Source organism: Cucurbita pepo, chromosome 14, assembly GCF_057944985.1.
Source record: "Cucurbita pepo subsp. pepo isolate OVF chromosome 14, ASM5794498v1, whole genome shotgun sequence".
In the NCBI taxonomy this organism is placed as follows: Eukaryota; Viridiplantae; Streptophyta; class Magnoliopsida; order Cucurbitales; family Cucurbitaceae; genus Cucurbita; species Cucurbita pepo.
In genome coordinates, this window is record NC_141811.1 from 11,561,110 (window position 1) to 11,588,410 (window position 27,301).

The 27,301-nt window shown below is 35.4% G+C and overlaps 2 protein-coding genes, 1 long non-coding RNA gene and 2 other non-coding genes across 12 annotated transcripts; 1 reads left to right on the plus strand and 4 right to left on the minus strand.

Annotated features, from left to right (window-relative positions):
* Positions 1-4,518: 4,518 nt before the first annotated feature.
* LOC147789597 (uncharacterized) lies at positions 4,519-8,048 on the minus strand. Of its 5 annotated transcripts, none has more exons than XR_015411664.1 (3): positions 6,443-8,048; positions 5,445-6,375; positions 4,519-4,660 (listed from the first exon to the last, which is right to left on the minus strand). It is a non-coding gene; the product is annotated as an uncharacterized LOC147789597 (long non-coding RNA). The 5 variants fall into 5 exon arrangements; XR_015411667.1 differs by lacking the exon at positions 4,519-4,660 and having other exon boundaries at positions 5,161-6,375; positions 6,443-6,866; positions 6,934-8,048; XR_015411666.1 differs by lacking the exon at positions 4,519-4,660 and having other exon boundaries at positions 5,161-6,375; positions 6,443-7,413; positions 7,885-8,043.
* Positions 8,049-8,601: 553 nt separating this feature from the next.
* LOC111810845 (calcineurin B-like protein 1) lies at positions 8,602-12,265 on the minus strand. Its single transcript, XM_023697645.2, has 9 exons — positions 11,994-12,265; positions 11,440-11,554; positions 11,283-11,365; positions 11,103-11,162; positions 10,467-10,575; positions 10,330-10,382; positions 9,914-9,994; positions 9,100-9,212; positions 8,602-9,006 (listed from the first exon to the last, which is right to left on the minus strand). The coding sequence occupies exons 2-9, from the start codon at positions 11,516-11,518 to the stop codon at positions 8,943-8,945; spliced, it is 642 nt and encodes a 213-aa protein (XP_023553413.1). The 5' UTR covers positions 11,519-11,554; positions 11,994-12,265; the 3' UTR covers positions 8,602-8,942.
* A 9,211-nt stretch (positions 12,266-21,476) lies between these two features.
* Positions 21,477-26,415, plus strand: LOC111809630 (serine/threonine-protein kinase SRK2A). Of its 4 annotated transcripts, XM_023695996.2 has the most exons (9): positions 21,478-21,846; positions 22,307-22,381; positions 24,935-25,036; positions 25,136-25,189; positions 25,290-25,382; positions 25,467-25,559; positions 25,628-25,732; positions 25,802-25,900; positions 26,008-26,415. In XM_023695996.2, the coding sequence occupies exons 1-9, from the start codon at positions 21,724-21,726 to the stop codon at positions 26,284-26,286; spliced, it is 1,023 nt and encodes a 340-aa protein (XP_023551764.2). In that variant the 5' UTR covers positions 21,478-21,723; the 3' UTR covers positions 26,287-26,415. The 4 variants fall into 4 exon arrangements, with proteins under 4 accessions (XP_086973556.1, XP_023551762.2, XP_023551764.2 ...); XM_087117430.1 differs by having other exon boundaries at positions 21,477-21,846; positions 24,935-25,189; XM_023695994.2 differs by having other exon boundaries at positions 21,477-21,846; positions 25,290-25,559.
* Positions 26,416-26,808: 393 nt separating this feature from the next.
* On the minus strand, positions 26,809-26,880 carry TRNAW-CCA (transfer RNA tryptophan (anticodon CCA)). The gene has a single exon. It is a non-coding gene; the product is annotated as a tRNA-Trp (tRNA).
* An 83-nt stretch (positions 26,881-26,963) lies between these two features.
* On the minus strand, positions 26,964-27,035 carry TRNAW-CCA (transfer RNA tryptophan (anticodon CCA)). Its single transcript has one exon. It is a non-coding gene; the product is annotated as a tRNA-Trp (tRNA).
* Between the last annotated feature and the right edge of the window lie 266 nt (positions 27,036-27,301).

Genomic DNA, 27,301 nt, shown 5'->3' on the forward strand with positions numbered 1-27,301 from the left:
TTTTATTTTTATTTAATTTCATAATCCAAATTTAAGCCATATAATTATTTTATTTTTATTATTTATTTCCAACAACTCTTAAATAATATATTTTTTTTAAAAAAATAATTTTTCAAAATACAAATTTACAATTTACATTTATTAAAAATAAAATTTTTAATAAATGACTCGAACAACTCGAACCAACCTAATAAAAAAAAAATTATGGTTGGGCTCATTGTTTGGGTTGAAAAATTTTACAACTCGACCCAACCCCAACCCAATTCACGAACACCTGTGCTCAGCATGAAGTGAGGAAATCGAGCCCTAAACCCGAACATCGATAGTTTCACCAGTAGAGCTGTGCTCACATTGGCGTATAGAAGACATCTATTACCATCCCGAACATCACATCGACAGTTTCATCCTCCAAACTTACAAACGCTATATTTTAAAAAAACAAAACCTAAATTTAAATACTTTTAATTAATTTATTATTATTATTTTAAATTGGTAATAATACTAAATTTGTTAGGTTTTATACGTCCCTTTATATGGAAAATCGAAAAAGATTGATTTAACTTTATTATTATTATTATTATTTTCTCCTTTTTCTTTATTCTTTTTTCTTTTTTATATTTTAATTAAAAGGTTTATAAAGATATTTAAAAATAAAAAAATTAAAAGCCTAATTCTTATCCAATTTTGTTCCATACTATTGTCCTTGTCATCTCCTTATCTTATTATCCAATCATTTAATTTTATTAATTTTACTATTTTTTATTATTTTTATTAAAATAAAAATATTATTTTTTTAATTTAGTTCTTCTAGTTCTATTATTGAGAATATTCTAGTTCATCAGTCTAATTTATATGTTTTTTTTTAATTATTATTTTGATTTGACACATTACATTATAATATTAATAATAATGTTGATGACTTGCTTAAACATTAATTTTTTTATTGGTATTGAATTATTGAATTGATTTATATATATATATATATTATATATAAACTCAAATTAAAAATTAAAGAATGTTTTGTGATAGTCGAGTAAAGAAAGTGTGATATCTCACATTGGTTGGAGAGAAGAACGAAACACCCTTTATAAGCTAGTAGATGAGTTTTAAAACCTTGAGAAGAAGCTCGAAAGGGAAAGCCCAAAGAGGATATTATCGGCTAGCGGTGGGCTTGGAGTTTTACAGAAAGGGTACAGGGATAAATCGAAACTATATTCGGGGATAGAAGAAACGAAGAGTAACATGACTATTATAGACATTGGTTGGGGAGGAGAACAAAACACCATTTATAAGGGTGGGGAAGGTAGACGCGTTTTAAAGCCCGAAAGGGAAAGTCCAAAGAGGATAATATCTACTAGTGGTGGATCTGGGCCGTTACAAATGGTATTAGAGTCCAAAGAGAACAATATCTACTAGCGATGGATCTGAGCCGTTACAAATGGTATCAAAGCCAGACACTGGACAATGTAACGCTCGAAAGGGAAAGTCCAAAAAGGACAATATCTACTAGCGTTGGATCTGGGCCGTTACAAATGGTATTAGAGTCCAAAGAGAACAATATCTACTAGCGTTGGATCTAGGCCGTTACAAATGGTATCAGATTCCAAAGAGGAAAATATCTACTAGCGGTGGATCTAGGCCGTTACAAATGGTATCAGAGTCCAAAGAGGAAAATATCTACTAGCGGTGGATCTAGGCCATTACAAATGGTATCAAAGTCCAAAGGGGATATATCTACTAGCGGTGGATCTTGGTCATTACAAATGGTATCAGAGCCAGACACCGGACAATGTGTCAGCCTTCTTAATGTTCCCCGAAAGGGGTAGACATGAGGCGATGTGCCAGTAAGGACGCTGGGCCTCGAAGGGGAGTGACTTTGGTGGCGGTCCCACATCGATTGGAGGAAGAAAAGAGTGTCAGCGAAGACGTTGGACCCCGAAGGGGGGTGGACTATGATGTTCCACATTGGTTGGGAGGAGAATAAAACATCATTTATAAAGGTGTGGAAACCTTCCCCTAATAGACGCGTCTTAAAGCCTTGAGAGGAAGCCTGAAAGGGAAAACCCAAAGAGGACAATACAGGGAAGCAGTGGATCGGTAAAATTGTGAGGCTAATGGTAATACGTAACTAATGCCTTTGACAATCCTCGAGACATGATCACTTTATCTCCCCAGAAGGCAGAAACCAACAACGAGTCTTTTTAGCATGTTTTGTCTTCACTTACGTGTTTCATAGGATTGCTCCAAACTAGACATGTTTAGCTACTGAAAAAGACCGTACATATTGTTGGTATATCCGTTCTTTTGAGCCTTTCTTCATTCCTCGAGCATCCACTAACAAATCTTAATCTTATCGACAAAATCAAAGCTCCCTAAAGTCAAAATTGGAGTGATTTTTGTTACATTTACATCAAAAATAGTGAGAATTCATTAATTTATGGTTGAACAACATTGCTTCAATTTTACACTTCTTTTTTTCTTGGTATGCCGACTTAGCTTTTATCATATATTTGCGTATCTTTTATTATGCCTTTCGGATTATGAGTCATTTCTTTGAGAGTGCACATGATTTCAAATCATTTTTCTTTTGGACAAAACTAGATTAAGGAAATTTGGACAACCTAAATCGAGCGGGTTTGGTGAGAGATTCAAGTGATAACTAAGTTTATTCTACGAGAACACGTGTCAAATAGGTTAGAAATTTCGTGTTTCAAGTGGAAATGATTAAGGTGTTCAAATTCGATGGTTTGAAAAACTCGATCAACTCAATCCAATTTGTATGGTTTGAGTTGGGTTTTTGAGCTTTACTTGGGCTGGGTTGGATTTGGTTGAGTTCAAATAAATGAAAATTTTATGAATCGAGTTTTCATGTATTCTCTCCTAAACTAGATTGGGTTGAAATTAGGGTGTGCATTCAACTCGGCAACCTGGACCAACCCAACCCAAACTATAAGGATTGGGTTGGGTTGGATTAGCATTTTGGGTAGGGTTGGGTTCATTTTTCTTAACCCGAACTGAATCGGTTCGGTTTTGGGTTCGTGGATAAAACCTTCGAATTGACCCAAGTCAAATAAAATTATATAAATTTTAAGATTAATAATCTTTTCTTATTAATAGGTTTGCCAGAGTGGTACCTTGGCTTTGCTAAGGACACTCATGCCCGAGTTTGACGCCGTCGCTGTTGGAGATATACATTTTTTTTAATTATTATTTTGAGCTGTTTGTCGTTGTTTTTTATTGATGAGCTGTCTGTCGTTGTTTTTTATTGATTTTTTTTTAATGTGAATAATTATAGATCGATTTGTGTTTGTTTGTGAACTTTTAATATATTTTATCTAAGATTCTACCCGAATAATTATAAACGAAAAATAAAACTTTAAAAAAAAAATTGACAACTCGACAACCGTTAATATGTTACAATTTTCGCTTGTTGTTTTTTATTGATTTTTTTTATGTAAATAATTATAGATGGATTTGTGTTTGTTTGTGAACTTTTAATATATTTTATATAAGATTCTACCTGAATAATTATAAATCGTGTAAAAATAAAACTTATTAAAAAAATTTTTTGACAAGACAACCCAACCTGAAAATAGAGGGTTGGGTTGGGTAGGATTGGGGCACCAATCCAACCAACCCGAACTTATGGATTGGGTCAAAAAAATCCCTCAACCCAACCCAACCCAACCCGAACCAAATAAACCTAAAATTATTGTTAATTTTAAAACATATATCTTTTTTACTTAAGTACAGTTATATATATACATATGTTTATTTTATTAAGTACGTGAGCATTTTTCTACATCCATATTGGTCATTTTAGCATATTTTGTTTCTACTTACATGTTTTTTTAAAAAAAAAATTAAGGAGGTCACCGAACATATGATTACTCTAAGCTCAGCATGCTTAATTTTGAAGTTCTTATGATTGAGCCACAAAGAAAAAAGTACACGAGTTGGATTAGATAGTAACTTCAATTCTTCTGAGTCTTTTTCAATATTACTTTCATTTGCGTATGTTTTTTTTTTTTTTTTTTTTTGTTCATTTATGTACTTTTCTTTTACTCGAACATCACAATTACTAAGTAGTTTGTGGCCAACTTTTGTATCAATAGTCAAATGCGAGAGAGACAACTTTGTTGTTTAATACAATGGAGACCCAAACCGTGGTTAACAAAAGGATAGCGAGCGTTGAAAAACAAGATGTTTATAGTTGCCACTAGTGGTCTCTTTCCAAAGGATAGACCTTAACCTTTGTGGGTAAGTCAAAAAGGGACGGTAGCATCTAGGGAGGTCGGAAAGTGTGGCTAGTTGCGAGTTGCCACGATGATGAGGTGGCAATGATTTGATGCTGATAGTGGATGGTAGTTGTCGTTGAAGGAGGGTGGCGGTGATCCCGAAAGTGGAGAGTAGTATTTGGTCCCTAGGATCTAAGTTCAAGACCTTTCATGAAGCTTTGGGTAATATTCAGTCCCGAAGATCTAGTAGTATTTGGTCCCTAGGATCTAAGTTCAAGACCTTTCAGGAAGCTTTGGATAATATTCAGTTCCGAAGATCTAACTTCAAAAAATCTTTCATGAAGTTTTGGCTAATATTCGGTCCTAAGGATCTAACTTTAGGACCTTTCATGGAGCTTTGTGACTTTTCATCCGCTCGTCTTCTACATATTTAAAAAGAATTACGTGATAATTTTTCTCACTACTTTGACGTAACTTTAGAAGAAGAATAAATTTATTTAGCTGATTTTGAATCGAATCAAGTAAAAATTAGAGATATCTACCTGTCAGAACCAAGATAAAAGAAGTCTTCCCTATCTTTATCTCTCCAAAAAGACCGAATCAAGTAAAAATTAGAGATATCTACCTGTCAGAACCAAGATAAAAGAAGTCTTCCCTATCTTTATCTCTCCAAAAAGACCGAGATTCCTGCGCATAATTTGCGAGAATCAAATCTCCCGTAGAAAATTTTTTTCATTTATTATTCTTTTATAAAAATAGTTATTTTAAAGTTTTCATTTTTTCAATATAATTTTTATTAAAAAAAATTCAAATAAATCAATATATTTCATATTCAAACGTATATATACGTGATTTTTAAAAATTAAAATGTTAATATTACATTATAGTCTTCAACCATTAAAAAAAAATCTACGCTATAGACTTAAGTTTAAATATTATAATTAGAATCTTAAAATTAACTCATTTATTTTTTTCCTATTTATCTAACAAAAAAAAAAAACCGTTCGCCATTCGCGATCTAAACGGGAAATTTCCTCCCGGCCCGGCAAGTAAAATGAACATTTCTAGTAAAAGTAGCTATACAATGATGTCAACTTGCATTTTTTTCGGACTTCGAAGTCAGACGTTCAAATCTCCTTACTTCTACCGCTCAATATTCACACATTCAGAAACTAAGAACACGAGTAGAACACGAGTAGAACTTACAAGGTTTCAGTTGAGGCAGATGCCAATACCAGGAACCCAATTTCCTATCCATTTCAGTAACATCTTTTCTTCTGTGAGAAACAAAAGCTAAAGGAACTGCAAAAGGCTAATACCAAACTCATGGAGTGTGGCACACAATTATATTCCCATACTCCTCGAAGAACCTAACCTTCCCATTAAAAGTTAGAAGTTAGCACAGAGATCATTTTTTAATCTTACCAGGATTACGACATCATTCAGCCGAGTCTTTTAGTTGCATTCATCGTCTCATCACGGATCATCATCAGCTCGTTCGCACTTACATCATCTCGTCTTTTTCCAGTTTCGTGATCTGAATAAGAGCTGAGAGTTTGTAATAAGAATGAAACAAAAGGTAGCATGTGGTGAAAAAACATTAAGCAATTGAAAGAATCATCTTATTATGCTAACAAAATTTCCCAATATTTAGTGTTTGGCATCATAGATGAGAACCATTAATAGAAACTAGAAAGTGTATTACTCAGCTTGTCTTTCTCTTCCCCGTGAGGGTGTGGCCGGACCTATAAATTCTATTTTTGTAACAGTCCAAGCCCACCGCTAGCAAATATTGTCCTCTTTTAGCTTTCCCTCAAGGTTTTTAAAACGTGTCTGCTAGGGAGAGGTTTACACACCCTTATAAAGAGTTTTGTTCCCCTCTCCAACCGATATGGAATCTCATAATCCACCCCCATAAGCCAGGCGGCGTGCCAACGAAGACGCTGAGCCCCAAAGGGGGTGGACACCGGACGGTGTGCCAGCAACGACGCTGGACCTTGAAGGAGGGTGGATTGTGAGATCTTACAACGGTGGAAGAGGAGAACAAAGCATTCTTTATAAGGGTGCGGAAACCTCTCCCTAGCAAATACACCCTCGACAGCTTGACTATTGTCTGTTCATCCATGGCCCTAGTTACCTACAAATGAAAGAGTCAAATATCATTACCTATCAATGGAATGAGCTCCATTAGCAAGCTTACTTACATCGGCTTGTTACGTATCGTCGTCAGCTTCACAATTTTTAAAACGTGTCTACTAGGGAGAGGTTTCCACACTCTTATAAAGAATGTTTTGTTCCCCTCTCCAACCGATATGGGATCTCACAATCCACCCTTCTTGGCAAGGCAGCATGCCAACGAAGACGCTGAACCCTGAAGGAGGTGGACACCAGACGGTGTGCCAGCAAGGATGTTGGGTGCCAAAAGAAGGTGGATTGTGAGATCACACATTGATTGGAGAGAAGAACGAGCGTTAGCGATGACACTAGACCTCGAAGGGGGGTGGATTGTAAGATCTCACATCGGTGGGAGAGGAGAACAAAGGTCTTTGTAAGGGTGTGGAAACCTCTCCATAACAGACTCACCCTAGGCAGCTTGACTAGTGTATGTTCATCCATGGCCCTGGTTACCTACAAATGAAAGAGTCAAATATCATTACCTATCAATGGAATGAGCTCCATTAGCAAGCTTATTTACCTCGGCTCGTTACGTATCGTCGTCAGCTTCACGATTTAAAACGTGTCTACTAGGAAGAGGTTTCCACACCCGTATAAGGAATTCATCGTTCCCCTCTCCAACCGACGTGGGATCTCGCACCTACATTGCTCTATTATGATCTTAGCAACCAACATTGCTTCCTTTGATCTCCTCATCATCGCTCCCCTGGTCTTGCCATTCCTCTCCCACTTGGATCCTGAAACTTCCCTAAGTATTCATGGTGCAAAAAAGGCTCTCTCCCCCTCATTGCATCCTCCAAGAAGTACTGGCCATCACAAATCAGTTTATTCAGATATGCTCATCTCCTATTCTTCACAATAACTGACCTAAAGTGTAGTTCATCTGATGTCGAACTCTTTACACTCCAAATGTGCTTTAAATGCACATTGATCTCATGATCATCCTTAAGAGCATCAAACTCATGGAGCTCAATGGATATCAACTATGATCCATAACGCTCTACATCAATCAGAGTTGGAGGAGCAACAAACATAAGAATATTTAAATGAACAGAACAAGGCAGCATCCAAGGATAAAAATCAAAATAATTACCAAAAAGAAAAAAACTCATGGAATGTATGGAAGTAGCGTTTATGAACTTAATTTCCAAGAGCTAAATGATTATGAAACAGAACCATAGGGCACAGCATTGACAGCATTCAGATAATTTCCATTAAATCTCCCCTCCATATCAAAACTACTCATTCAAATCCCTCAATTTTTTTTCCTTCGAATTCGATAAATTAATCTAAGGCTCTTTTAACTTTGGGGAAAATAATCAACATACAACAGTAATCCATGCCAGAAGTTGCAAAAATCCAGCGTTATAGAGAGAGGGAGAGAGGCGAAGAAACACGGCGACATCGCGAGAACGAAGGTCGAGCAGAATGGCCTTGCGTTGAGACAGATTCGTGGCAGTAAAGATTTTACCTGCAACGAGAGCCTTTCCGACAAGCAATCCATGGCTTCGCAACTCAATCCCTCAGCCGCTTTCTCCGTCGTCTCCATCGTCGCCGTTTCCATCCTCTTTCCTCGCCGCCGTGATTCGATGGTGATTTTTTTTACTCTTTTGAGCGGTGAAATTATTATTATTATTATTATTATTATTATTATTATTATTAGTACAATTGTATTAAATAATTTATTGGAGAATAACTATTATTATTGATTGCTAAAATTTAAAGCAAAAATTAAATTAAAATTTAATTGGTTAAAATTATTTTCATAATTTGATAAACTAACCGCAACTAATTATCTAAATATTGTTGCATGATGAAAGTCTCCATTTATAATCAAGATAATTAGATTGTCATCCTCCACCTTATTGTTGCATGATGAAAGTCTCCGTTTATAATCAAGATAATTAGATTGTCATCCTCCACCTTTCCTCCACCTTACATTGGCTCGAAGTTGGTGATGAACTAAAAGAAATATCTTTAAAAAAAAAAAAAAAAAAAAAAAAAAAAAAAAAAAAGCATAATTGAGTGTTCGGACATATATATTACAACTAAGACCAGAGTTTTCTGATTCGTTATCCAATTTTTTTCATTTTCCTTTATTTTGTGTGTTAGACATAGAGATATCCATTTTCCTTCGTTTCTCGTTTAGACAGATAATGAAGGATGGGAAAGAGAACATTTTTCCCCATTAGATAAATGAAACAGGGGACAACTCATATTCTCTGTCCCCGTCCTCTTTCTCACTTAATATAAATTATATTTTCAATACATATATACAAAGTAGCGAGATCGAAATGAGACTTATAAAGCTCTCGTTTTTTTTTTTTTTTGTACAAACTTTCATAGCGAAATGAAAAGCCACAAAAATTCTCAATGAAGATTTACAATTCAATAGTGTAAAGAGACCAATATGGCTCAAACTACACTTATGTGGTGAAGGGAAGAGCAAAAACTCATTTTTCCTTCCATCAAAACGTCCATTTCTTCCCAAGAACACAACAATGGCTTCTTCATATGGCTATCTAACTCTCATGTGGCTATCTCATCCACCTCAGAATTGAACACAAAACTTGGGAAGGTGGTGGTTATGTCTCTGCCCAAACCAAAGCCAAAAAACAAGCGCCGGTGGTCAAGAACACTTGAAAGCTACTGTCTATCTATTCATGTTCATATGCTTATTCCTTACCTCAAGTATGGAAGGGTCATCACTTTCAATAACGATGGATTCTTAGAAACAAAATTTTGCCATTCGATCTTGTCTATCTTCCCATCTTGGTTCACATCAGCCTCCAAGAAAGTCTATCCACATATATCGAAAACAAAAACAAAAAGATATTCCATGAGATTTAAAGGTGACTGCGACACGATACTCGGTATCGTGTTCTTGATTGTCACTCTACTGGCTTGAAACCAATTCTAAAACATGGTGGGGTGTGATTTGAGGGATTTGGGGCACCGCCCCAAAGCGTCACGGACGAACCTAATCGTCTCACAGTTACGCGAACCTGCTCAATCAACCACGACCGATAATCAGTCAGACTAGTCAAAAGAGCAGGACGCACCCACATGAGAATACCTTCCAGCAGAAAAGCCCAACTAATTAGAACAATAGACTGAGAGAATACCATACCAATAGACTAAACGAAGACCCCCTCCACAAGGATAGAACACACCATAATAATAGAAAGAAAGACCGCCCTCCTATCATTCACTAGGCTGCTTAAGCTTTAGCGCTCAGAGGGATGACAGAAAGAGATCATTGAATGAATTTGATCAAATTGCTCTGTCTGATACCGTCTCGGAAATAGAAAGATCTTAGGGTGTAGTTTGCAATTATTATTCCTCACAAAGATAAGTTGTGAAGAGCATTAGAACCAGTCAAAACTATTTCAGATCATTCCCTAACTCTATTTTTCTTTCGCAGATTGACCCCACAATTGTTTGATAATATGTTTCAAGTCCCTAAAAACTAGTAATCCAAAAGTTTTAAGGTAGCTCACCTTATCAAGTATTATCTCTATTGTTTCATCAGCTAACTTCATCTCAGATTCACAGAGAAGAGCAATTAGCATTTGCTTCACCTGCCACAGTCAATAAATCAGAAAGCTCTTAGCAGCCAAGAGATGAAACTAAATGAACGGGAAGAACAGTGGAACACGCCCTGAACGAGCATGACCGTGACACCGCATACACATATCTTCATTTTTTGGTTGAAGATGGGGTTGGATGATTCGAACCTATGACCGTCAATGGTATATATCTTAACTAGTTGAGTTATTTTCAAGTGACTTTAAAACATTGAAAAAACTTTTTCTCATCCTTGAATGGATCTAATTCAAATGGAAGAAAATTTGTCTACGTTTTTAGTGTTACTTGCAATATTGACGTGATTCGAGCTGAACCATTGAAAACATACCTCTTGTCGCTCGATGAATCCGGTGTTATCCAAATCGTAAAGCTTAAACGAAACTGTAAATTAAATCAACCACGAGTATCAGCCACATGTAAATCAATAAAAGAAGTCAAGTATTATGTCATATGCTGCACACTTACACTCAATCTTGACTTCCTGGGGAGCATTAGGATGAAAGACATTCAATGATCTTACAAAGTCACCAAAATCAATGAACCCTTTCTGCTGAACATCAAATAGATCAAAGAGCTGCAAGCAAAAAGGATCCAACCTTAAAATATGCTAAAGACAGGTTGATTTAAACAAATGGGAATGTATATCAATAAAATGGAACCATAAGTCATTAAGGACACAAGAAGTTCTTTGATTCACTACCAAAAATTGTGAGATCTCACGTCGGTTAGAGTGGGAAACAAAACATTCCTTATAAGGATGTCGAAACTCTCTCTCGTTTTAAAACCTCGAGGAGAAGCCCAGAAGAGAAAGCCCAAAGAAGACAATGTCTAGCATTGGGCCCTCAAGGGGAGTGGATTGTGAGATCACACATCGGTTAGGGTGGGGAACAAAACATTCGTGATAAGGGTGTAGAAACCTCTCCCTAGCAGACGCGTTTTAAAACCTTACTGGAAAGCCCGGAAAAAGGACAATATCTACTAACGGTGAGCTAGGCTGTTACAAAAATATTACTAAAAACCGTATTCCAATGTTCAAATTCAATCCAATGGAGATGACTAGCTGACACTTTTGATCAGGGATTTCGAGAGTATATATTTTACCCGATTTGCAAACAGATTCTCCTTCTTTCTGTTCTTGAAAATGGCCAACTGAAATTCTTCCTGCATAACAATTACCCAAACAATGTGCATTCAAATACCTTTCATGATCAAAATGTACGACAAACACACACACCAAGTAACGGATAACCCCGTTCGGTTCGTCACGACAGAAACAAATACCTTGTTTATCAAACCATCATCTATGACAGAACTGCTAATGCTCTTATACAGCTCAAACAATGCTTCAACTTCACTAACACTAACTGTTGAATCAAGAAGCATTATGAATAATATATGAAAGTCAAAACTCAGAGACCATAAACAAAGCACAACTTACACGCAGTTTGTGAAGCAAGGTATATAGGATCTTCATATCCAGGAAATTGTTTGCTTCCTTTAGACTGAATACAACCCATTCACAAAAGCAATGGCAGAGCAGCTCCTTGGCTTCACTACAATATTTTATCAAAACCATCTTAACCTTCACTACAAATACAGACCCAGATACAAGAACACCACGCAAATCCATGAGAAAATCAGCATAAAAGAAAGTCAAAAAGAACAACATAATGAACAGCAATACCAAATTGTTTGATTTCAATTCTCAGAGCTAGGAAATGACTTGATTTCTTAACAAAAACAGAGTTTATACTAAAGGTTCTATGAATAATTCCACCAAAAGCTATCCAAATCTCAATAACCAATAGAATGTGCATGAAAGATAATCAAAACCAGTAAGAGATCCATAGTACGCTACATCCATTCCATTCCATGAGAATCAGAAAATCATGTCAAACCGCATAAAGAAACCAAATCCAATCATCAAAAACACACCAATCCACGTAGAAAACCCCACAAAACAAGAACAACCCAGAAGAAAACACAACTTACCGGCAAAGTATTGACCGAAAATCCCAAAAAACTCGAGAAAATCAATACGTAGCGATCGAATCGAGATTTAGAGATTATGAGAGGGTTTTAGAAATCGATCAAAGGGCGGAAAATTGGAGGAAGAACAACAAACTTGGCTACAAACTTCCCGTCGATTTTTCCAACGGAGCAAATGGAAGTGGCATTTGGATTAAAGTGAGTGGAAGATAGAGCGCCAAATCAAAAACCCGATTATAAAGAGAATTGAAAGAACAGTGGGAGAGGAAGAAAGTGGAAATCATGAGCTCGTTAAAAAGGAAACTGAAAGGGACCCCATGGCCCGTGACCGTGGCCTTCGCCGAATATTCCTTTCTTCACTCTTAATTATGTGATTAAGCTAATTATTTTAATTAATTATGCTTCAAAATTAACGTTAATAATGCTCAATTTAATACATTATATACCCATCTTTACCATATAAATATTAATTTTAAATAAAAACCTTTTCTTCCCATTTTGCCCTCCATTTGTTTCTATAATTCCTCCTTTGCCCTTCCTTTTTCATTAATAAAATATCTCAAATTTATTTTCCACTGAACTATGCTTAAATTGGTATATTATATAATATTTTAGTATTTTTCAACTCTTAATATTTTTAATAAATCTTTAAAATAATTTTTAAATTTTGTATAAAGACTCGATGGAATCGAACCCAACGTACAAGGATAAAAATGGTATTTTTAAATTTATTTGAAATTTTTTAATTTAATTCGGTATATTTTAATATTTTTCGACTTTATCCATTATTTTCTTCATATTTTTTAATTATTCGTTAACCAATTCTAACATTTACGAACAAAAAAAGGTACAATAATAAATGATAAATTAAAGAGAATAAATGGTAGATTTAAGAAAAAACCACCCAAAATTACCAAACCATGGACCAAATTTTGTGGGCGTTTTCGGGCGCTAAATTAAGTTATGAAGCAAGGGTTAATAAGTCGGTAGAGTTAATAAGTCGGTGTTCTGGGTACCAAGTCGGGTGAAGTTTTACCTTCTATAGTTTGTTTTTTTTATATTAATCTCTTAACTATATATATTTAGAAGACTAAATTTAGCAGAATGGTTTAACTTTTCACCTATAGCATGCTAACCTCGAGCACGTGACAATCTAAACATAGCATAACTGGTTAACGCACGTGAGTGCTTGACTAAAAGACGAGCCGTTCAAATTTCTTTATCTCACTTATTATTTATTTTGTGGTTGCGAGCTTCAGCTCAACAGCGTTGATCGATGTTTATAATTGTGTAGCTTTCAAAAAAAAAAAAAAACTATTTTAAAAAAATTAATACAAAAAGTAATAACAAAATCAAAGAAACCAATAAATAAATAATGAAATATATTTAATTAATTAATTAATTAATTATGTATTTCTTGTATCTTAAGTTTAAAGAATTTATAGCCCTCACCAACTTTTTTTTCCTTTTTCAAAATATGTAATTTATTTCTCAAAATAATTTTGGTATAAATTAGGTAATTTTTTTTAATGTTATTTATTTATTTTTATTTTTTTTAAGAAAATGTCAAATTACGACCATAATTTTTTTAATTCTACAGTATGAAACGAATATTCAGAAATAAACATCTAACTTTAAGAACAGATATCAAATGACTTCCCTCGTTCGAGACACGGGTTAACTATTTATCTTCGGTTATCGTCGTTAACCTAATTAAAAAAACGTATTAATCATAAAAATAAAAACCCAGTTGGAGATTGTAAATTAGGATGGGTTACCATTCCGACCTTGACTTTATAGATCAGTCGAGGTTGTCAAAACATCGAAATTTTGTATTTTCGCCATTATTTTTAGGTAACGTGTATGATCGGAGATTCATTTCTCGTAATTCTTGATTTAATTTAGGCAAATTATTCGTCAACCGAATAAAATTGAATCTCGAAAAATGTTTGACCAAGACAAAATGCTCAATATCTTGACTAAAAATAATATAAATATATTAAAATTTCTGTTTTTTTTTTTTTTTTTGTAAAACTATAGAAAAAGTCATATATGTCATTTTAATGAATATATTATAATATTTAATTTTAGACTTATATTATTAATTTTAATTGATTTGGTTCGGTTTGGTTCAATTATGATTGATTTAGCGAGACAATTAGGGTCGGATTTTGTTCGGGCATAATTTAATTTTATCAATTCTAATAAAAAAATAATTTATTATTACTTAGAAGAAAAATAATGAGGTCATAATTTAATTTTTGAAAAAAAAAATCAATTTATATGTGGAGGAATATTAATTAAAATTTTAAATTAATTATTAAATCGATTTAAACTATAGTGAATTAATTTAGGCCTTCCATTAAATTTTTACATATTTATAAGACTTTTAAAATATAAATATTAATATAAATGAGAGAAAAATGTAGAAAATTAAATAAATAAATTTGTATTTCTATATTTTTCTCTGCTTATATAGAATGAGTTTCATACGATTTTGTTTTCTAAATTTGTTCGATATTTGTATACGTATATGACCATGTGATTTGTATGATTGTGCTGTCTCATAAAGCACGTTTTTATTGTGTTATATGCTTAGTTGTCTCATAAAGCACGTTTTAAATGTGTTATGTGCTTGGCTACCAAGATAACCGATAGAGAGTTATCTAAGTCATCCCGGTTAGTTAATATCTATGTGTATCGATTGAGGTTGAGCTAGATGATCTTGATGTAGATGTAAGTCACGAGCGAGTGACTCCACTTTAAAAATAAATCTACCCTTATAGGCCCAATGTCCTTACTGGCACACCGCACAGTGTTTGACTTTGATACCATTTGTAAAAGTCTAAGACCACTGCTAATATTGTCTGCCTTGACCTGTTACGTATCGTCATTAGCCTCACAATTTTGAAATATGTCTGCTATAAGGAGAGATTTTTACACTCTGATAAGAAATGTTTCATTTCCCTCTCCGACGTGGGATCTCACAATAAAATCAATCACTTAATTTTTATTTATTTTTTGTTATATTTTTGTATGCATATCTTATCTCAATATAGAAGTGTGATATCCCACATTGGTTGTGAAGGAGAACGAAACACCCTTTATAAGGGTGTAGAAAATTTTCACTAACAGACGAGTTTTAAAGCCTTAAGAGGAAACTCGAAAGGGAAGTGCTAGTAAGGACGCTGGGCTCCGAAGGGGGTAGACACGAGGCGGTGTGCCAGTAAGGACGTTGGGCTCCGAAGGGGGTAGACACGAGGCGGTGTGCCAGTAAGGACGTTGGGCTCCGAAGGGGGTAGACACGAGGTGGTGTGCCAGTAAGGACATTGAGCCCCGAAAAGGAGTAGACACGAGGCGGTGTGCCAGTAAGGACACTGAGCCCCAAAAGGAGGTAGACACGAGGCGGTGTGCCAGTAAGGACGTTGAGCCCCAAAAGGAGGTAGACACGAGGCGGTGTGCCAGTAAGGACGCTGAGCCCCGAAAGGAGGTAGACCCAAAAGGAGGTAGACACGAGGCGGTGTGCCAGTAAGGACGCTGAGCCCCGAAAGGAGGTAGACCCAAAAGGAGGTAGACACGAGGCGGTGTGCCAGTAAGGACGCTGAGCCCCGAAAGGAGGTAGACACGAGGCGGTGTGCCAGTAAGGACGCTGAGCCCCGAAAGGAGGTAGACACAAGGCGGTGTGCCAGTAAGGACGCTGAGCCCCGAAAGGGAGTAGACACGAGGTGGTGTGCAAGTAAGAACGCTGAACCCCGAAAGGGAGTAGATACGAGGCTGTGTGCCAGTAAGAATGCTGAGCCCCGAAAGGGAGTAGATACGAGGCGGTGTGCTAGTAAGGACGCTGAGCCTCGAAAGGGAGTAGATACGAGACAGTGTGCTAATAAGGACACTGAGACCCGAAATGGGGTAGATACGAGGTGGTGTGCCAGTAGAGACGCTAGATCGGGTGGTGTTTTAGTGAATATTTGTAATATTCACTATTTTTTTTCTCAAAATAATTCGTCTTTTAAAATATGTTTAAAGATGTACTCGAGAAAGTTCGACTTTTTTTTTAGAGTCTTGTTTTTAAGTAACCGATCCGTACTTTAAGACTCGGAGTTATAAATTAAAATTAATATAAATTTTATTAAAATATAATTTAAAAAAATTCTAAAATACAAACAAATTTAAGTTGAAAGCATTTTTTTTAATAAAAAATAAATAAAATAAAATGAAATTTATTGGTAGAACCAATAATGGGGTTTGGAATATCGTCCAACATTTCACATGTCCTTGCTTGTCCATGTGTGTGGTTGGACCTTATGCCATTTTATATTATTTTGTCACAATTCACCAAAAATAAATAAATAATAATAATAATAAAATCGTTGGACGACTTAGATTTCAATTTAGTCCCTATACTTTTAAATTATTCATTTTTATCTCTGTATTTTTTAAGAATTAAAAAAAAATTAAAAAAAATACTATTATGATTAATTTTGGATGGAAATTGGATACCCTGTTTCAAAAATATTCTTAAAATTATAAGAGTATTATTCGATAATTATTTTCATCATAATGATATTTTAAATTTTAAAAAAAAAGTTTTAAGGCTATTTTTCAATGTTTTTTATAATTAAAAAATAATATTATTAAAAGTTTATATATTTTTAGAAAAGTATAGTGAATAAAGAAATAAAGAAATATTATTTTCCAATAAGTTTTGTCACATCAATAGATCCATTTCACAATCAAAAATCTTATCCTATTTTCAATATTTAAAAATTTTATTTACGTAGTTGTATTATTTTATTTTATTTCCCTAAAAAAGTCATCCTTTTTATGTATTATTTAACATTAAATTTTAATATTGACCTTCAACATTTCTTTGAAAAAATTCATATCACGTTGACTTTTTAAATTATTTTTAATTCGATGAAAATAATCGAAACAGTTTCTAAATAAATTATCAAAATTCAAATTCATCTTAAAATTAAAAAAATTAAAAAAAATATATATGTATAATATTTTTTTTATTATTATTAATTTGGTTTATAACAATCGTCCCGAGAAGCTACCTGTTTTGAAGATACGTCACATACTGTCAGAAGAAACCTCCTCTTCTCGTTTTTTAGAGTTTGCAGTACCGCTCTCATAAGCTGTTTTGCCAATGCTTTTGAATTTTTTTTTTTTAGTATTGAAAATACGTGAATTTGTTGTAGTGTGGAGAATAGAAGGGTCGCTTTTAAACTATAATAATGCATATGGATTTCGAAGGAAACCCACTAAAACTTTTTATGTCTCAAATGTGAAGTAAGAAGAACGGAGATAAAGAACCTAAAAAAGCTTAGAGACGAATGAAAAAAAGACGATAGCTACTCAGAATTGAACGATCGAGAAAAAAAAGAAGAAGAGGGAAACGAGAAAATTCTTATTATTTGTAGGACCCAATTCTTAATAAACACAGATTTTATACGACAATCATAGGAATAATCGGGAAGGAAAATCATTCTCGTTCTCGTTTTCGCAGCGATTCATTCAAAATCGAGACTCAATCAGATTGTTTGACCGATTCTAGTAAACGCGTTTCAAAATCGTGAGGTTGACGTCGATACGTAACAGGTGAAAGCGGACAATATCTACTAGCGATGAGTTTAGACGGTTACGAAAAAAAAATTGAAATTATAAAGAATTAGAAATAGAAGCGTTCAAAAACATTATCCATAAGAAATGAAGAAATAACGGCTGTTCCTTCATCGAGGGGACAAGATCATTAAAGACCACAAACAAAGTGCTGACGTGTTGCCGTTACTCAATTATTGGATTATTTTAATTATAATTTTTTTTATATTTTAATCAGAAAGTTGACTATTTTAATCCAACATTAATTATTAATTACGGAAATTAATGGACAAAACATTTTATGACCGACCACCGAAAGCCATAACTCCTTACGTTTAAGGTAATCAATCCAATGAATAAATTAAATTTTTGTTTGGTATATTTGTATGTAATTATTTTTATATAACAATAATTAAATATTCACCCAATATTACACTTTTTCTTTTCTCACGTCTTTTCAAATTATAATTAAATTAAATTAGGACAGCGGAATGTAACAGTGGAAGTCTCTCTCTAGTAGACACACTTCAAAACCGTGAAGCTGATGGTAATATGTAATAGGTCAGGGGCTTGAACTATTACAAATTGTATCAGAGGCAGATACCGAGCGGTGTGGCAGCGAGAATGCTGGCTCCCAAGTGGGTGCATTGTGAGATCCCATATTGATTAGAGAGGGGACGAAACATTCCTTACAACTACGTAGAAACCTCTCCCTAGTAGACGCATTTTAAAATTGCAAAGCTGACAACGATACGTAACGGGCCAAAGTGGACAATATTTGCTAGCGATGGACTTGGGCCAGTAATTGGGCCTGCAATTTGAGCTTTCATGGGCTTGTAACCCATCAAATGGACTAAAAGTAATAGATCCATTTTTTTTAAATCAACTAAAATTTTAATTGTAAATATAATAATTTTTTTTTTTTGGTAAAGAGATATTTTAATTTGATAAATTAAAAAAAAAACAAATATTATTATATAAATTATTTTAGACGTGCTACTGGATAATCGAGAAATCTCTCGACGTCTGAAAATATAGATGTATGGTGTCATAGTCATGCTTATTCAAGAAGTGTTGCTCGTGACTGCATTTATATGCTATTTTTTTTTTTCATTTTTTTTATATTAATTTATTTTTCTAGTCGTTAACGACGTCTGACAACCTTAGATTAACACATTTGGTTTGTTTGTGAGGATGATTTAGATAGTCGAGATTTTTACCTGGGAATATTTTTAAATAATTTATTATTCTAATAATACCCGTTTGATAATATATATTAAATTAATATAATTTAAATTTAAAATATAAAAATAATATCGAGTTTATAAGAATGAATTGATGGCTACTATTAGAATGTTATTTATTATTATAATAATTATCTTATTTTTTATTTGGAGTTTAATTAGATTGTTGTTGGATAATATTGTTTTATGCAAATTGATGTGATTGTTTGTTTGGAGGTAAGATGGGATCCACGATACTTGAGGCGCGTGGGCCATTGAAGAGTAAGAACACGTGGCGTCCAGCTGTTGGATTAGTAACTCAACTACCAGTCGTTACATCGGTTCATTCAACCCTTTTATCCATATTTGTCCCCACGTGCACCGTGGCGCGTGATCATACGCATTCAAGGACAATCAAAATAAGTTAAATTAATAAAAATATATAAATTTTGTATTTCGTCTAAAAATAAATACTTCTAAAGTTTTAAAATTTTCAATATAATTCTTAATTTTACAAATATATATATATATATATATATATATATATATTTGTCAATATATGTGGAAGAAAATTATCTATAGACATCTCATAAAGTGTTTTACCTTTGGTCGATTGTTTTGCTGACCTATTCAAGAATCTCTGGATCTACGCTTATTTTTAACTTCCCGAAGCATTTCATCGCTTACTATGATCTTCCTTGTCTCTGGATGCCTAGGTATTCGCGTTAAGCCTTTCTTCGTTTGAACCTTGGGCGCATAATGTATTGAGAGGCTCACTCTTTGCGTTCGACTGAAAATAGTCATAGTTTGACGTTCTTACTCGGACTCGAACTGTTACCATCATAACTTGCAAAATTAATAAAAACATTCACGGCAACAATTTCCTTAAGCTCGACATTAAGTTTCTGATTTTCGAAATTGAAAAGAAAATTTGGTAGAATTTATTCTAAATCCTCTAATAAGGGTGTACACGAGGTGGGTGGGAGAAATCGTTTGAACAAACCCGAAATTATAGAGTTCACAACCCAATCTAACTCAACCCTCTATTTTTGAATTGGGTTGGACGGCAATTATTTGAAAAATATTATACTTATTCACAATACATGCATTAATCACTAAAATCTCATAAACTCTAAATATCGAACATTCACGAGTCACAATGCATAACTAACATCGATTACAAATGTTAAATAGTCTGAATATAATTTAAAATAGGGTAGGACAGCAGTGGAATATACCAACATTTTTGGGTTGGTCGGGTCAGATAAAAAAAAACGTCAACCCATAAACTAACCCGAATTTTCGATTTTTCAAGAATTCAACTCAACCAAAATTGAAAAAAAAAACTACAAAAAAAAAAAAAAAAAAAAATCGTGACATGCACGCGCCGTGAAAGCGACTGGACTTCGATAGATGTAGAAAAAAACAAATCTGATCAGCCAGAGAGTTACAGGTGGATAAATATTCTCGTAGCCGACAGCTACAGAAGTGGGTCCCACTAAACGGTGCATTTTAGACCCAAAGACCCGTTTCTAAATGGTCCGCTTCACGCTATCGTGCACCGGGTTCACGTTATTCGCACGCGTTTAGAACACAGACGCCACGTGGCTAATTATCAATGGACAGTCACGTACTGTCGTGGTCAATGATTTTGCTGGAAGCGGCTCGTTTTAGCTTACGTGTTATTTAATTCTAATTTATTTTAAATAATTTTGTTATTTATAGCTTTGATTTATTCAATTTTTCATTTTTTTGTATATATTATTCAATTATTGAGTTCAACACAATATTTTTCTCTCAATTTTAAATGCCTTTTAAATATAAATTATTATTAATATTCTTTAATTTATTTTTTTATTAATATACTTTATCGAGCTAAGTACTAAATCATTAATCATCCCAAAAGTAGTGATCAATATTAATTAAAGAAAAAATAATATCAATTTTTTTTAATTAATTATCTCGGATTAAATTATCTATGAACTTAAAAGCTCGAGTTATTAAGTTAAGGTGAATTTAATCTCGTACTAATATTATATCAGGTCTCGTTATTGAAAAAAAGACAGTTTATTTAGTCTCTAAACTTTATAAAGCGTATATTAAACTCCTAACTATTAGATTCGTTAACTGTTTTTATCCAAAACTAAGGGTAAAAATATTTTTGAAACTTTCTTAAAAGAGTATTTTTATTATTTTAGCTTTCATTTTGTAACGATCAAAGTGTACTGCTAGCAGATATTATTTTCTTTGGGTTTTACCTTTCGGATTTTCGGTCGAGGTTTTTAAAACGCATCCAAGAGAGAGGTTTTCATGCCCTTATAAACAATGTTTCGTTCTCCTCCCAATCGGGATCTCAGATGAATTAAATACTTTTTAATTTTTGAAGATCAAATGAAGGACCTAAAAAGTTTATAGATTAAACTCATAAAATCCCGTATATACTCGTGGGTATAGCTACGAACTAGTATAAAAATTTGAAGGGTATTTTTTTTTTTTTTTTTTGGAGTATATAGATTGAAATTTAGTGATTTCATGAGTAAATCTCCATGAACTAAAAATTGGATTGTTACCCACTTTTGGAAATCATTCATCCACCAATTACAACATAGTGTTGTTTTTGAACGTAAATGATGGGTTTCTCGTGTAAAAGGAATTTTGGGTCGTTGAAAAGTAGTCCCATTTGGAGGAACTTCATCTTCAAAAGGGTGCGTTGCTCTGCAGCCGCCTCTTTCCTGAGCCATTATCTTTCTTCTACGACCCCACTTTCTCCGCCATTAAAACCCTGCTTCACGTTTAACAATACCCTTTGCTTTTCCCTTCATTTCTTGACAAACCCCATTTCTTTTCCCCCAAGTTTCCTAGTGTTCTTATTTCCCTTTTGGGGGTTTTTTCTTTTGAATTGAGTTCTAATGGAGGATCGGTTCGAGCCATTGAAGGACCTTGGCTCTGGAAATTTTGGAGTTGCTAGGCTCGTTCGAGACAAGAAGACGAACGAGCTTGTTGCTGTTAAGTACATTGAGAGAGGGAAGAAGGTAAATAGCTTGTTAATTGGATTTAATGCTGTAATGGGTCTGATTAGCGCTCTAATGCTTTAGAATTTGCTTAAACAATGGTGGGATTTGAAGAACTTGGTCTGATTATTGTTTTGCTAATGGGGTTTGGCTGTTTTCTTGTTTCTTATTACCTTTTGGCTTGGTGCTTTAATGGCTTCCCACTGTTTGTTCCATTGTTCTCTGTTGACTTGTGAAGAAATTTATGAAGCTTTTTGATTGATCATGGTGTTTGTTCAATGTGTTCATAGAACAAGGCCTAATAATGATTCATATGCATCAATTCCAGACGAATGCAAGATGGGTTTTGTTCATTATAGATTGTTAATGACTTTGTTTAGGCCTTTTCCATTTATATTTGAATGTGGATTGTTCATAAACATGTTTGTTAATGGTTGATTTGAAGGCTTAAATCATTCTTTTTCATGGTTCTGTTCTTTAGATTGATGAGAAAGTTCAAAGGGAAATCATTAATCATCGATCGTTGCAGCATCCGAACATTATCAGATTCAAGGAGGTAAGGATAGTTTATAATGAAATCAAATTGAGTTTTGTTATCTCCCTTGGCTTGCTTATGTTGTTGATTGGCTTGCTTTGAGATCCTGCGTCGGTTAGAGAGGGAAACGAAGCATACATTTTAAGAGTTTGGAAACTTCTTTCTAATAGATGTGTTTTAAAACCGTGAGGCTAATGGTGATATGTAACGGGCCAAGGTGGACAATATCTGTTAGCGGTGAGCTTTTGTTGTTATAAATGGTATTAGAGTTAGTCACTGGGCGGTGTGCCAGTGAGGATGCTGGGCCTCAAGGGGGGTGGATTGTGAGATCCCACATTGGTTGGAGGGAGGAACGAAGCATAACTTATGAAAGTGTGAAAACCTCTTTTTAATAGACGTGTTTTAAAACTGTGAGGCTGATGGTGAGACGTAATGGGCCAAAGCAGACAATATCTACTAGTGGTGAGCTTGGGTTGTTACAAATGATATTAGAGTCAGTTATTGAGCGGTGTGTTAACGAGAACGCTGGACCTCAAAGGAGGTGGATTGTGAGATCCACGTCGGTTGGAGGGGGGAACGAAGCATACCTTATAAGAGTGTGGAAACCTCTCTCTAGCAGACGTGTTTTAGAATCGTGAGGTTGACGGTGATATGTAATGGGCCAAAGTGAACAATATCTACTAGCAGTGAGCTTGGGCTGTTACAAATGTTATCAGATTTGGTCATTGGGCGGTGTGTCAGCGAGGACACTTGACCTCAAGGGGGTGGATTGTGAGATCCCACATCGGTTGGAGTGGGGAACGAAGCATAACTTATAAAAGTGTGAAAACCTCTCTCTAACAGACGTGTTTTAAAACTGTGAGGCTGATGGTGAGATGTAATGGGCCAAAGCAGAAAATACCTACTAGTGGTGAGCTTGAGTTGTTACAAATGGAATTAGAGTCAATCACTATGCGATGTGCTAACTAGGACGCTGGGCCTCAAGGGAGGTGGATTGTGAGATCCACATCGGTTGGAGGGGGGGGGGGGGGGGGGGGAACGAAGTAAGAGTATGGAAACCTCTCTCTAGCATACGTGTTTTAGAATCGTGAGGCTGATAGTGAGACGTAATGAGCCAAAGTGAACAATATCTACTAGCGATGAGCTTGGGCTGTTACAAATGGTATCAGAGTCGGTCATTGGGCGGTGTGCCAGCGAGGATGTTGGGCCTCAAGGGGGTGGATTGTGAGATCCCACATCGGTTGGAGGGGGGAACGAAGCATATCTTATAAGAGTTTAGAAACCTTTTCCTAATAGATGTGTTTTAAAACCATGAGGCTGATGGTGATACGTAACAGGTCAAAGCAGACAATATCTATTAGCGGTGAGCTTGAGTTGTTAAAAATGGTATCAGAATCAATCACCGGATGATGTGTTAGTGAGGATGCTAGGCCTCAAGGGGGGTGGATTGTGAGATCTCACATCGGTTGGAAAAGTAACGAAGCATACCTTATAAGAGTGGAAACTTCTTCCTAACAGACGTGTTTTGAAATCGCGAAGCTGATGGTGATATGTAATGGGCCAAATGGACAATATCTACTAGCGGTAGGCTTGGGCTGTTACAAATGGTGTCAGAGCCAGTCATCGGACGGTGTGCTAGCGAGAACGCTGGGCCTCAAGGGGGGTGGATTGTGAGATCCCACGTCGGTTGGAGAGGGGAATGAAGCATATCTTATAAGAGTTTGGAAACCTCTTCCTAACAGACGTCTTTTAAAACCGTGAGGCTGATGGTGATACATAACGGGCAAAAACGGACAATATCTATTAGCGGTGTGCTTGGGCGGTTACAAATGGTACCAGAGCCAGTCACTGGACGGTGTGCCAACGAGGACGCTGGGCCTCAAGGGGGGTGGATTGTGAGATCCCACATCAGTTGGAGAGGGAAACAAAGTATACCTTATAAGAGTTTGGAAACCTCTTCCTAACCGACGTGTTAACTGTTGGAAAGAGGAATAGTGAAAGAGATAAGAATAGATGAGAATAGATAGAAGCTGCGGTGCTTTATTAATGTCTACTAACTTGATGCTTAGAGGGTTACACAATTCTAGTATTTAGAGCTAATACACTGGACCAGAAATAGTAAATCATGCCGATCTAGATAAATTCAAATCTACTAACAATCTCCTAAAATCTTCGTAGTTTGAATATTTGAATCATATCTCAACTACTTCAAATCATATCTTCATTTTGAATACTTTGAATCATATCTCAACATTAACTGCGAGGCTGATAGTGATACGTAACGTGCCAAAGCGGACAATATCTATTAGTAGTGAGTTTGAGTTGTTACAAATGGTATCAGAGCCAATCACTGAGCGGCGTGCTAGCGAGGACCTTTGGCCTCAAGGGAGGTGGATTGTGAGATCCCACGTCGGGAGGGAGAACGAAGCATACCTTATAAGAATATGGAAAACGAGGGTAACTCTTAAAAACATGATCGTTATCACACGAAATCCTTATCTTCTAACCGTTATCTTGGACATTGTAAAGATTCCACATGGATGGAGCACCTGAATGAGTGATGTTTGTCTGCAGGTCTTCTTAACCCCAACTCATTTGGCCATTGTCATGGAATATGCAGCTGGTGGTGAACTTTTCGGAAGAATATGCAGCGCTGGTCGATTTAGTGAAGACGAGGTCGACGTTTTACCTTTTCTTGCTTTTCTATATCTCTTTATCTTTTCCATTTCTCAACCCGTCTTTTGTTCGGTTTCTCGGAATCGTTCTGCACATCAGGCAAGATTTTTCTTCCAGCAGCTAATATCCGGAGTCAGCTACTGCCATTCCATGGTATAACAATCAAATTTCCTTTTCGTCGTCGAAAACATGTTCGTTTTCTTATACGTTTTAGTTCGGTTTGCTCGGTTTAATCGTTCTATGTCGTTCACAGCAAATTTGTCACAGGGATCTGAAACTCGAAAACACACTCTTGGATGGAAGTCCTACACCACAACTTAAGATATGTGACTTTGGTTACTCAAAGGTTGATAATCTATCATCCAACAAGCTCGAATCTGTTTCGTTCTGTCATATATTCAGTCTTTTTTGCTTGTTCGATCCGTTGCAGTCTGGCTTGTTACACTCGCAACCGAAATCGACCGTTGGGACGCCTGCATATATCGCTCCGGAGGTTCTATCACGGAAGGAGTACGATGGCAAGGTATTTTCCATGTGGTATACTCTTCTGCAGGCTGCAGCTGTTCTTGATGATTTTGTTACTCCTTGTAGATATCAGATGTTTGGTCATGTGGAGTTACATTGTATGTGATGTTGGTCGGAGCGTATCCGTTCGAAGATCCCGAAGATCCAAGAAATTTTCGTAAGACGATAGCGGTAAGTGTCTCTCAAACAAAACATTTACAATGTATGTGATGTCTCTCATGACTGTAATCTTAAAAACAGAGAATATTGAGTGTTCAATACTCCATACCCGATTACGTACGTGTATCCGTGGAGTGTCGCAACCTACTCTCTCGCATATTCGTTGCCAACCCCGCAAAGGTAACAAGCAGCTCGGACTCTATGTCGATATAGGATCATATTAATCTAAGTTTGAATTCCGTTCGATCTAGTTTTGGTCATAAATCTTGTTCATTTCTTGTTTGAAGAGGATCACTATCCAAGAGATAAAGCAGCTGCCATGGTTTTTCAAGAACTTGCCAAAGGAACTGATTGAGATTGAGAAAACGAACTTCAAACGACAAGAACACAACCAGCTGTCGCAGAGCGTCGAGGAAATCATGCAGATTGTTCGGGAAGCAATGACGCCTGGGGAAGGATCCAAGGTCGGGGACCAAGCGTTGGCCGGAGGGTCGGGGCTCGACGATCTCGACGCCGATATCGATTCTGAAGTCGATGTCAGTGGTGACTATGTAACTGCTGTTTGAGAATGGTATGATTATGAAAAAACAAGCATAAAATGGTGTCAAAAGCACATTGTATAGAGAGAATAGAAAGCCATGGAACATTGTGCAAAATGTTCATTGTATCAACAATAACATAGTCCATTTTTTGTTGATCGAAGTTCTTGATAAGTCGGGTATTCCTGACCCACCCGCCAAACCTACGATGACGAGGTTTTCACAGGGTATAACCTCGTTATCGTGAGGCTAATCTTGAGATTGGATTGCTAGTAATCGCTAATCAACGTGCCACATTGAGTATGCATTCCAGCTTGTCACACCTTGGGAATGAGTTTTAACGGTTACTTAATGCAAGACAAGAATGTATCACGGGGAAAGGCTAGAAACTCCACCATCACGAACCCTATCATTAACCAATAGGCTAAGAGCAGATTTCGACTTGAAAGCTTTCACCCGATTTAAAAATATTTAACTCTTTTATTTCCATAACGTCATATTAAAAAAAAAATAAATAAATAAAAAATCATCCAAAAAAATTCAGGAAATTGAACCCGACGTGAATCGAACACGCAACCTTCTAATCTGGAGTCAGATGCGCTACCATTGCACCACAGATCCTTTGGTGTCACTAAGATATGATTATTTTTTATTTTCTTGACATCAAATTAATAAATAAAAAATAAAAAAAATAATCCAAAAAATGAACCCGACGTGAATCGAACACGCAACCTTCTGATCTGGAGTCAGACGCGCTACCATTGCGCCACGGATCCTTTAGTACCTATTTTTATCTTTCAACATACATATATATATATAAAAATTATAAGATCCATAATTTTTTTTTAATTAAGAATATTCAATTTAATGAAAGGAATAAATGGACAAGTGGGCAATATCAACCCACATCATTACATGTTAATTTCATGATTGAATAATTTTTTAAACTTTAAAAATATCTTAATAATATTAAACGTGTACGCTTAACAAGTCCCTAAATTTTAAAATTTTATTAGTATAAAACTCGAGAACAGTGTACTCT